Raw genomic sequence first — 12,280 nt, 5'->3', positions numbered from 1 at the left:
GGCAATTGTCATTAAGGGGTTAAGGTACTGGAGCGGCTGGCCATGGGCCCTAGGTTCTTACAACTCATACGCGCCCTTTACTCCTCGCCCTCTGCCCATGTCCGTGTCAACGGGACCCTCTCCGATAAAATTGCCCTGGCCAATGGCACCAGGCAGGGCTGCCCGCTCTCCCCTATGCTCTTCATTTTACTGCTTGAGCCCCTGGCCAATGCTATCCGAGCGAACCCATCCATCTCTGGCCTCTCGGTCGCGGGTGAGGAGTTTAAACTCTCCATCTACGCGGACGACATGCTTTGCCTGGTCACTAACCCTTTAACCTCTCTTGCCCACCTTACTGCCGAATTGAGTAGGTTTCAAGCCCTTTCCCTTTATAAGATAAACTTACAAAAATCTGAGATCCCGGGCTTACGTGTCCCTCCCCCAGTGCAGACGCAGATATGTCGCACATATCCCTTTCGGTGGACGGTTTCCTCTATAACTTACCTGGGGGTCCGTCTTCCGGCAGACCTGTCCTCCCTAGTGGAGGATAACTTCGCTCCGCTTCTGTCCTCGGTCTTTCGGTCACATCTCCTGGTTCGGCAGGGTGAGCGTACTAAAGATGAATATACTCCCCCGCATTCTATATCTCTTCCAAACCCTCCCTGTCTTCCTCTCCCGATCCCTTCTTAAGCAATGGACTAGGCTTTTTACTAGGTATGTCTGGTCCAACCGCTCTCCCAGATTGGCGCATTCTTATCTAATCGGCACTAAGGACCAAGCCGGCCTGGGCCTCCCAGACGTAGAGGGGTATTGGATTTCTTCCCATCTGCGTCGGGTCGTAGAATGGGTTACCTGCCCACATAAACAATGGGTTCGCATCGAGAACTCCCTTTTCTCCACCGATATTGCGGCAATACCGTGGCTCCCGCCGGTATACCGCCGGCCAACCGAACTGGGGCATCCGACTGTCACGGCGATGCTTCGCGTCCTCACCAGGTCCCTGGCCAGGTATCCCCTCATAAGTTGCCCAGGCCCTCTTACCCCTGTCTCCTCCAACCCCGCATTCCCTCCTGGACTGGCCTGTGCCGACATGACGCCCCTGCTCCCAGAGGGGGAGAGGGTGCTCCGTGTTATTCATCTCTACGCGGGGGACTCTGTTCGCCCCATCTCGGACTTCGTTCCCACGACTCTCGTGCCCTTTAGGATGTTTTTCTTTTTTCACCAGATTCGGCACTTTCTCTCATCCCTGTCCCCCGCCTTTGCTGCTGCCAAGCCCCTGACCCCGTTCGAACTTCTCTGCTCGTACTCCGCTGGGCGCTCACATCTCCTTTCCATCATTTATAAACTCCTGCTGACACACCGTACCTCTAAGAAGCCCTACTTTCTTAGTTTATGGGAAAGGGATTTGAACCGTACGTTTGAGACTGATGAATGGGATCAGATGATCTCACTCACGCTACAGGGGGTTACGTCTAGCAGGCTGCAGGAGACCGCATATAAGCTCCTCACTAGATGGTATAGGGTACCTGCTGATCTCCATCACTTCCTTCCGGACGTGCCTCCCCCATTGTTGGCGTTGTGGGTCCGATGTCGGTACTTACCTGCACCTGTGGTGGACTTTGTGACAGGGCCAGGCTAGCTGGCTCATATGTCATATGAAGTTTAGCCGGGTCACGGAGCGCTTTTGTGTCCGGTTCTGTATACTGTGACCCGGTGATATATTATATTGTGTTTATTGTGTAACCGGCCCAGAGACTGATGTGGATTCAGCCCCAGCCTTCAGAGACAATACTATAATCTGGCTGGGGCTCTTAATCAGCCAACACAGCCCTGTCTGCCCAGCCGGCACCCGCACTACAGGGGGGATAACACAGGTGGGGGAACCCATTGTATTCTGTAATCCCCTCACCTGATACATCCCCTGTATACTGATGGGATTTGTGATGGGATGTGGCTGATGGGATTGGGGGTTGGGTTCGGTACACATTGCATTGAGATTGTATAAAGTTCTGTGCGTTTGTAATAAAGAGAGTTCTTCTTGGTTTACTACGAATGGTGGTCTGGATGATCCGTGGATAGCTGAGTGCTATCCGTATGAGGGACTGACTGGTGATTCCTCAGCCCTCAAACAGGGGTACCCAGCCTTGGGTACGGTGACCCTGTAACAGACTTGCCCCCTGATACAACCTCTATGGGAGGCAGTGACCACGGTTATATGGGCCATAGATGACCCCAGTTTCCAGGCCACTCCTGAACTGTGTTTGTTGCACCACACGTCCTCCAGCATGGGCTCCTATAAGAGGTCGCTATCCATTCATTTCGTTACTGGCGTCAAGGCCGTTATCCCTCAGTTTTGGAAGCAACCCAGGACCCCTCCTGTGTCAGTTTGGCTTTGGAGGGTCAACTTTATCTGCCAGATGGAGGGTCTAGTCATGACCTCTAGGGGACTTGGTTATAAAAACGGCCTGAAGTGGCTTCCCTGGAGGGAGTTCCTAGCTTCCACGACCTTTCAGGCTGTCTTGGGCTGCTTTCTTGACGAACCCCCCGACTTGGACGTGTGACGACTGAGACTCCTCCCCCGTCCCTGGCGTTCTACCACTTTTTGACCTTTGCCTATTCTGCCCCTTCCCGTCTGCCGCTGGGTTACCACCTATTAGGTGAACCAACCTTCCATTCACTTCCGTGCATTGTTCGGTTTTGTTTACTTTTGTTTTTATTCTTTTCTCCATTTTGGTGCTCCTCCTATAACAGTCCTCAGTGCTGTCCCCCTAGTGGGACTTTTGTAATTGGACCTGTATGCATTGTGACTATCATTGCCTGTTGTAACCTCCGGAGGTGTATGTTGTACGATGTACGTCTCTTCTGTTCGCATGTGAACTGCCTTTCTCTTCTGTATACCTTGCCTGATGTATACTGTTCTATTACGATGCCTTATGTACCGGTCCTTATGTTCTTTGCAGTACTTTTTTTTTTTTGCTCTCAATAAAAGGAGATTTGATAAAAAAAATATTTACTAGTAAAACTTTTTTTCCTATAGGGTAGTCTTATATTCAGTCTTTTTGTTTTTTTCCTAAATTAATATTTAGATTTTGGGGGGTCGTCTTATAATCGAGCAAATACAGTAGTTATAATACTAATTCTATGGAACTAAATCACCCCAATCATGTTTTATCTATACTGTGAGAGGAGGCTCATGCATATAACCATAAATGTAGAATATTTACTAATGTTCAATACATTTTAGAAAAACAGTAAAGAGCTTTAACTGCCAGATTAATATTAAGTCTGCCAGAGAGAAAAGAGCTTCCTCCAAGGGTTAAAAGACTGAATGTTTCAGTGTGCAGGGTAAAGAGACCTTGCATAACCTTATTATACAGCTGGCCTCCTGTGTCTTCTTCATGGAGGTCCACAGCCTGGAGCTACTTAGTTAAGATGGTAATTAGACTATTTCACAAAAGATATGTTTAAAAAAAAAAGGTGGTTTAAAAGGGAATATTTAGCAGACTTGTAATGTGGGTTTTGTAGGACAGCCAGTCACCAGGGGTGAGTTTAGGGTTAGTGGTTTCTGAGTGCAGTTTTTCTTCGATGCACCCTAATAACTAAAACACACACATACTAACTAGCAAACTTGCTTTAGCACCCACTCATTCTAACACCATACACATACTCACACATACTCGGGGCTGGACTGGAGATGGCAGATCAGGTGAGTGTGTGTCCGCCACAGGGCATTTGCCCGGTTTGACAGCCAGCCTGGGCCTGCATACCTCCTTCCTCTTCATCATACCACTAACCAGTGGCGGAACTACCGGGGTCTGCGACCGGGCCCCGGAGTTCCGCCAGTCAGGGGGGCCCAAGCCATGGGCCGCCCAAAATCTTTTTTCCGTTTTTTTTTTAATAAGGCAAGCCGGGCCACGGAGCTGGCGACGGCCGCCTAGTTATTAGAGCAGCGTGAGGGGTGAAAGCTTCGCCTCCTCACGCTCAGACTGCAGGAGCACCGGATCGTGTAATGAGAGCAGCATGAGGGGTGAAAGCTCCGCCCCCTCACACAGACTGCTGGAGCTGAAGCACCAGATGTTGTCACTCACTGACATCCTGTTTAAAAATAATACAGCAGTCTGCATCTATCAGGGCCCCAAAGTGGAAGTAGGTAGGTCAGTAAAATAATGTATTTAAAAAAAAAATTAATTTGTATGTGTGTATATGTCATTAAATTATTATTTCATTATTAAATTATAAACATAAAAATAAATCTATGTGTATGTCTGTGGAGGGGGACAAACTGCATAAAGTTGTTTTTTTTAATTCTTTTAAAAAATGGAGATTCCTAGATTTCTTTTTATATAGATATATTTGTCTAGACACATATATAAACACTTATATATAGACACACGAGTTCAGCTCCCCAGTGTCTCCTTTGTCCCCATCCAGCCAGGCACAGGATGGGCTGTTTGGGGACAAAGATGGAAAATCCTACGTGTGTTATCTGGGTGCTGGTCAGGTTCTATGTGGACAGTGTGGAGGCCAGGGCTGGTTTTGGGGTGTGCAACCTGTGATCTATAACTGTAATTTAGGGGGTTTCATCTATACCTTTAATGCCATGTTTTTATGTGAATTCTAATTAATCTATACCTGCAATGCTGGGTTTGTGTGTTATTCTGTTGATCTATATCCGCTATGCTATGCTTCCATACATTATTTATGTATTCAAAGAAAAAGAGGCGCATGTACAAAAGGGGCCTATGTACATGCGCCCCTTTTTCTTTGATTACGCCCTATGTACATGCAACCCTTTTTCTTTGATTACGCCCTATGTACATGCGCCCCTTTTTCTTTGATTACGTCTGGTCTTGAACATCCTGAGGAGTGTTTTGTCGGGTTGCTGCAGTGCATTGCTAGGGGAGTCTTGTTTATTATTATTTTTACTTTCAATTTTCACTTTTTAATTTGAACACATATCACGTGATAGGGTGATCTATATTTGTTTTTAAGCCTTTTTTATGTATACCTGTAAATACAGGGTTTTTACGTCATATTCAGTTGATCTATACATGAACGTACTGTTTACATGTGTTGTTTATTTGATCTATACATGAACTACAGGGAGTAAGTAAGAGAGGTATGGTTTAGTGAATGAGGGACAAGGGGACACTGGGGATGATTACGGGGGAGAGTACCATGGTCAGGGTCAGAAGGAGGGAAGACTGCACCCTAATGTTAGGCAATTTTGTTTTTTACTTTCTGTGGGAATAAATAGAACTGTGTAATTTTTATTTATCCAGAGATAAAACGCCCTTTCTGAATTTGTAGTCACTTCAGTGGACAAAATATTCTAGGCCCTGAAATCAGTGAGAAGAAAGGTAAAGGTTTTATGTTATTTACTCTATTTCAATCTGCATATTTTATTAAAAATTATTAGTGGCACTAAATTGTGGCTTCAGATGTAACATTACTTTTTTAGTGTATTGATGTACTTCCAATCCCATCACAAAAGATTCTATCTCATACATCTGCCGAGTTAATATTCTGTCCATTCCCTGCTACTTATTTTGGCCTTTGAACACTTTTGGTTCCTGGGATTGTAATGTGGTATTCTGTTATTGTAAAAAGTTGAAAAATTTGACAAATATGATTCAATATGTAATTTGTTGGAAAAAAATTGTTGTGTAAAAATCATGTTTTTTGGGGGGTGGGGGGGCCCTGAGGCTTCTAGTTACGCCCCTGCCACTAACCATAGGTTTACCATAAACTGACATGTACACATATGCTAACACCATACACTACACACATACTCTAACACTACACAGTAACACACGTGCTAGCACCATATACTCACACCTGTACACTCTAATCCCATACAATAACACACACTGATGCTAACACTATACGATCACACACACTCATGCTAACACCATACAATTACACACTCACATGCCTTTACACATACATACACACACAATCTCTCCCTCTCCCATCGTTAGTGCAGCTTGCACAGTTCTCCCTCCCTTCCCTTGAACTACTGTTTAGCCTCCAAAGTTGTTATCTTATACTCCAATATAACCATGGAAATCTGTACCATCTTGGGGTCATGTTCAGTAATAAAGTTCTGCCTACCAAAAAAACTAGCCTATGTAGGGGTGCCCGAAATAACTAGAGGATGCAGCATTTTACCCATTACATAATCATAATAATAATGTAAATACTATTTAAAAAAATAAGGACATAATTATGTTATAGATATGTCACTACAGGCTGTAGGATTGGCACTTTTCTTTTGCAAGAGTGAAAGAAAAACATTAGATATAAAATTATGTGAGCCTTATATATTTAATTCAGTCAAGACATTTTTTGGATATTGCATTTTTTGAAATCTCAATAGTAATAGTTGGGCTAAAAATATTCCCACTACAGTACAGATTCTCTGGGGCAGGTCCATGCATAAAATACATGTAGTTTAAGCACAAAGCAATGGTAGTAAACATTCAGTCTTCATACCTCGTAATTTAGTAGGCATCACAAAGAGGGATTGAGCAGAAATGAGTGTGGAGTGGAAAGTGCCTCAAACTAGACAATAAAGCATTTCCGCAAATGAGGGGTAATCTACTATTATACCAGAGGAGCTCTTGGTGACTGAGACATTACCACTGTGTGGCTCAAATGCACCCCTTACCTTGTGGCACCTGGGGCAGCTTCTCCTCTTGCCCAATGGAACTTACAGCCCTGATGATATCAATCAGATAGTTGTGTTCCCAAATTACATAGTTTGCAACAATTGAACTTTTGTCTGGCACCAAACAAGTATCTGGTGACTGTGCATGCCTAAATTGGCACTTTACATAAGCAATAGGATTGGGGATGGGCAAACCATTGGCACAGTGATGTGGTACCATTCTACCATCAACATAAAGTGGGGGAACCTGACAAAGTCAGGTAACCTAACATAGGCAATCTGGAAGCTGATAAGTATGCTAGTGTAAGAAATGTCTTTCCTAACTACTCAACCTGGAAGAATAAATTAGTCTGTTCTTTATGAAATATTTATGCACATTTTCCAGCCTGAAAAAAACAGAATATTCTCTTTCATATAGATTCTCTAAATCTGCAGCAGCATTGTATTTCAAAATTGATCTTGCATCAGCATATGATGGGATAAAAAAGAGTCTTCTTTATTACATTGAGATAGAAGCTACATGTTTGGCTTTGCCTTTGTCATGTAATGCTGTTTACTTAATTTATATGATGCTTTAGTGGCTACTATACAAATAAGTTATAGTATATATATTTGAGGGGTATGTAAGGATAATAGCACAAGAGGTTAGAATATGGGAGTTATAAAACAGGATAAACGAAGAAGGATTAACCAAAATGAAGACTAAATCTTGAAACAAGTACAGCTGTGAGGGAAATGCTAATGTTGAACAAGGTTAGTTTCAACAACTGGGTCACTTAAAAGCCCACGGCTTTAAATCCATAATGTGTGTAGATAAAACAAGCATGGAGAAGAAAATGCAACTAGTTCAATCCCATAAATTCCAAAATGAACTACAGGTCTATAAGCCATTAAGAAATGCTCCGTTTCTCCAAAGGTGACTCACCAGGCCTGCGGCTTCCGTTTCACTATGCCTTGACGTCTCCACTGTGAGTGAGGGCTGAGGTGGTAGGTCAGCTGTCTGCAAACTTTCTCCATAGCCCCAAGTGAATCTCCTTCCTGCAAAACAAGAGATGCTCGGAAAAGCTGGTAACGTGTAATACTTTACTAGTCAATGACTGTAAACGTCACTTCTAAATTATAGGTAACCAGATATCAAATATCTGAATAAGCAGTAACAATGTAACATAAAGCACCAATATTGCATTTCTCTCCTATCTGGTAATACATTTTATTCAAGATTATATCATATCATGCATTGCTACTTTACTGTAGACCAGAAAATGGATAAATTACTGTATTAGCTCGAATATAGGCCGCACTTTTTCCCCCCACTTTAAGTCTTTAAAGTGGGGGTGCGGCCTATATTCGGGGTCTAGCGCCAGACGCCCAGGACATGCATCCTACTCTCTGATACGCTCAGACAGCCTCCCCTGCCAGCACTTTCCACGGGGGGGGGCTGCCGGCATGGGAGGTTGTGTAAGCGAATCGCGCGGACGGTCACCAGCTGCGGAGGTTGTTTACCCGCATCGCCGCAGCCGGTGACCGTCTGCACGATGCGTTTTACCTCTGCCCCCAAGACTTACCAGAGCAGACTCCCGGGTGTCTTGCGGGGCACATCCGCTGAGTGCTGGCACCGAAAGTTGTATACGCGTATTGCGTAGATGTCCCCCGCCGGCCCCGCAAGACACCCGGGAGTCTGCTCTGGTAAGTCGGGGGGGGGGGCAGAGTGGCAGCATATCTCGGGGGGGGGGGGACAGTGGCAGCATATCTCGGGGGGGGAGGAGGACAGTGGCAGCATATCTCGGGGGGGGGACAGTGGCAGCATATCTCGGGGGGGAGAGTGGCAGTATATCTCGGGGGGGGGGACAGAGTGGCAGCATGTTTGGTGCTTTTTTAAAGAAAAAAACGTTTTCTTTAAAAAAGCACCAAACTTTTAGGGTGCGGCCTATATACGGGGGCGCCCTATATCCGAGCCAATACGGTATTATGCTCGATCAATGTGATACCAAAAGTACTTACACATGTTTAACTGAAAATATTAATGTACCCCACTTTGTGGGAGCTCAGAGATGCCCTGCAAGTAAGGATTCACTTACCACTCCAAATCATAGCCTTTGAATGGTCGGTGACAAGACTCTTCAGGGGTTATGCACAAAAGCTTCTCTTTCACAAAACATTGTCTAGTTAACAAGCAGTACATTTACCAATAACTAAAGGTACTAAATGTATTTTGCTCTAAAAGGAATGTAGTAATTATGGAGGGATTTATCTAGGTTAGCTGCCATGCGCCTCAAAAAGTTATGTCATCTCCCCATGAGCCAGTTAGGAATCATATCCACTCTCGCCCTAATTAGCATTCACGTATTTTTCACTCTTTTCTTATTCCACCATTGTGTCTTCTGCTCTCCATACTTCATCAAATGTATAGTCTACAGCAGAAACTGACATTAACTAGGCAGCATTGAAAGCAATACTGGGCTAGACAAGTGACAATATGCCATTATAACCTGGGAAGAGGACAGAAGTTAAAATTGTTGCTGCCCCAGGGGTTGCCACCAGGAACATGCCACTTAAGCCTTGTAGGCAGGAATCTAAATCCCTATTCCTGCCCACAATTGGTGCAGATGTCTCTAATGTCCACAAGCTATGCATGACTTTCATGTGCCTTGGCAGGAAATTATATTATATATTAATATATATTAATACTGATAAATGTCCTCGTTGCCTGTAAACTAATGTATATTAATGCGGTAACTAACTAAATAATGGTACAGAGTTGACATATTAAGAATTGTCCTATTCAGTGCTGTTCTACAAATAGAACTTTTTATTTTTTGCTGTGTTCCTGATTTTTTGATACACTCATCAACTGCAGTGCCAGTGGCACCTTATCAACCCAACACATTGCCAATGTGAGTCTATAACAAAGATTTAAATTGTCCTGCGTGTGCCATTAATAAGGATGGATGGTGTAAGAAATCATGCTTTAGTCAATATTTGAAGGAGGAAATATTCTCACAAACAACACTGATTACTGCTGTGAAGAATGATGTGACTTCATGTGGATTAATCCAGCATGTCAGCAGAAATCACAAAATACCATAATAAAACAAGTTTAGGTCTCCAGGGTTTATGGATGGAAGAAAGTTGAGAAAAGAGAAATACTAAAGTCAAATTCTTGGTAATATTGTACTAGGACTGTAGCAAACCTGTGATGGTTGCATGTGGCCTGCAATGCTATAACATAGGCCTTAAGGGTAGACTTATATTATATTATAAGAGACCTGAAGCATATGTCCTATAATACTATAACAGACATGGGCATTCCCCTTGCTGTGTATTGTTAGGGCTTAAGGATACACCCAAAATATTAAGAAAGGCCTTAAGAAAGCATACCCCTGTACACTATAGCTCAGGGGCGTCCAACGTGCGGCCCTCCAGCTGCTGCAGGACTACATCTCCCATAATGCTCTTTCGGCTAAGGGGCTGGCTGAGGGGTATGGGAGATGTAGTCCTGCAGCAGCTGGAGGGCCGCACGTTGGACGGCCCTGCTATAGCTCCTTATAGGCGGTAGAAAGGAGTGGTTGAAATAAGGAGGTAGGTCTAGTTCCTAATAGACCTGAAAGGAAAGACAGCGGCAAGACCAATCACTACATCCCCTCACAACAATTAACAACTGACACAGTGTTCTGGTAATAAGCTAATTTGTTGTGCCCAAGGCCTTCTGGGTTCTGTGCCCTAATGTCTCCCAAGGGCTCTTACTCAGAAAGGCAGCGAGCAGAATGTATTTTGGAAGCTAGCAGAATGACTTAAAATTCCGGTCAACAGAAGGGAACAAAATTGTCCTTTTATATCCTCTCCTGTTGTCACTTTAAGATAAACTGCTGCCCTTCCCTCCATCAAACACCTTATAGATCCCCCCCGACACCTTCACAAGAATTGTCTGTCACAAGACATAGCACAATCGCAGGCCGAGGTTAAAATTAGACCGAGAAATCAGAAACTCTGAGTCATCGCGAAGTCGGGAACAAGGATAAAATGAATTAATATTTCCTTTTCAGGCTCTAATCTCAGAGCAGTGTCTGCGATTAACCCATACGAAGCTCCATAATCCCTTGAACTGTGAATATTACAGAACAATTCAAAGTTAGTGCATTTATCCACATTATCAATGTAATTTATTCAGAGATTAAACACTTTTAAGGGAAGCTCACGTCTCCTACAACATCTGATGAAAAACCACAGGATATGTTCTTCTACAAGAATGTCTGTGAACTTTTTTTTACATTAAGTGCACCTGCTTCCTCCTGGAAATATCGCTTTCTATTTGCTTACTTCGTCTATTGGGTAGCTGCAATAATAATAATATTAATAATAATAAAAATAAAAAGCCAAGTGGGTATTTACATACAAACCAGCAAAGCTTTGAAAACATGAAAAGCTATCTTCTCCTTTTAGACCCAGCTCAGTGAAGGTTGTGGGTTTTTTGATTTTATAATAAGAATAATAAGAAGGAACAGACACTGTTGACCTTATTTTCATTAAGGCTACTCAGCTGATTGCAACAAATGCTTGCTCTGATCACCTGAAAACCACTCACAGAGGACACAGAGGAAAAAAGCTCAAGTGGATTTAAATATAAAACTTGCTTCTACAGAAATAAGCTTACTGGCTCGTAAACAGGGTAAGCTGGTTTGGCTTATCCCATAATGCTATATGCCACACTATTATTATCAAAGTGTTTCTGTGTGCCCTGCTTAATGTATCAGTAAATTGGTGAGAAATCTCCCCACATTAGCCATGCCTTATACAGGGCCAGCTCACACCTTCTGGCATGAGACTATCACTGGAGTATAGCCCTTAACGATAAATAATGAAATTTAAATTCTACTGCAAACTCTGGGGTTGATGAATGCATACTACAGTGCTAATGGACCCAAAACGATTGAGACAATTCTTTCGTTTTTTGGTCCATTCATTTTCGGACAATTAATTACTTTTCCTGTCCTTTTATTTCAGATTAAAATCAGAAGGCTTTTTACATTGGGGAAAAAAAACATTGTTACCCTCATTCTTCCACACTCTCGTTTACCCTCTCTCTCACGCTCTAATTGTGTCATTAATTTCTTTGTCGACAGCTTCTGTGTCTCCATGCCACTGAGCTCCACTTATCTTGCATCTTCTTGTTCTTCTGTCCTCAGTTTCCTTTGTACTTCAGCAAAATGGCAGGGCCTCCAGTCAAATATCTCTCCCCCCCTATTGGAGGAATGGGTAGAGGGTGTACCTGGAGGCTCCGTCCTTTTGCCGAAGTAACCTCAAAGTGAACCTCCACAAAATGGCAGAGCTTCCCTGTTCCTCTAATCGGGGGAGAGGGTGTGCCCGGAGGCTCGCCCGAAACCTCACCATGACAGCGGAAGTAGAAATAAGAAGAACATGAATAAAACTGGCTAATATGGTTAATATATTCTTAATCTTGTTTTAGCTCATATAGGATTTTCCTGCATGATCTAAAACAAGATTAAAGCTGCCCTGTTACATATATATATATACAGTATCTCACAAAAGTGAGTACACCCCTCACATTTTTGTAAATATTTTATTATATCTTTTCATGTGACAACACTGAAGGAATGACGCTCTGCTACAATG

The 12,280-nt window shown here is 43.4% G+C and overlaps 1 protein-coding gene across 1 annotated transcript in view; it reads right to left on the bottom strand.

The window, feature by feature from the left end:
• LOC149289687 (leucine-rich repeat-containing protein 75A-like) overlaps window positions 1–12,280 on the bottom strand; it is a 129,266-nt gene that overhangs the window by 35,139 nt on the left and 81,847 nt on the right. Inside the window, exon 3 of the mRNA XM_089490223.1 lies at window positions 7,575–7,687. Coding sequence (XP_089346349.1) covers window positions 7,575–7,687 — 113 coding nt within the window. The remainder of the gene's footprint in view (window positions 1–7,574; window positions 7,688–12,280) is intronic.

This window comes from Sceloporus occidentalis, unplaced genomic scaffold, assembly GCF_023333645.1.
Source record: "Sceloporus occidentalis isolate IW3139 unplaced genomic scaffold, rSceOcc1.0.p SCAF_43, whole genome shotgun sequence".
NCBI classification, from domain to species: domain Eukaryota; kingdom Metazoa; phylum Chordata; class Lepidosauria; order Squamata; family Phrynosomatidae; genus Sceloporus; species Sceloporus occidentalis.
The sequence above is the reverse complement of the archived record's forward strand: the minus strand, read 5'-3'. Positions and strand labels throughout refer to the sequence as shown.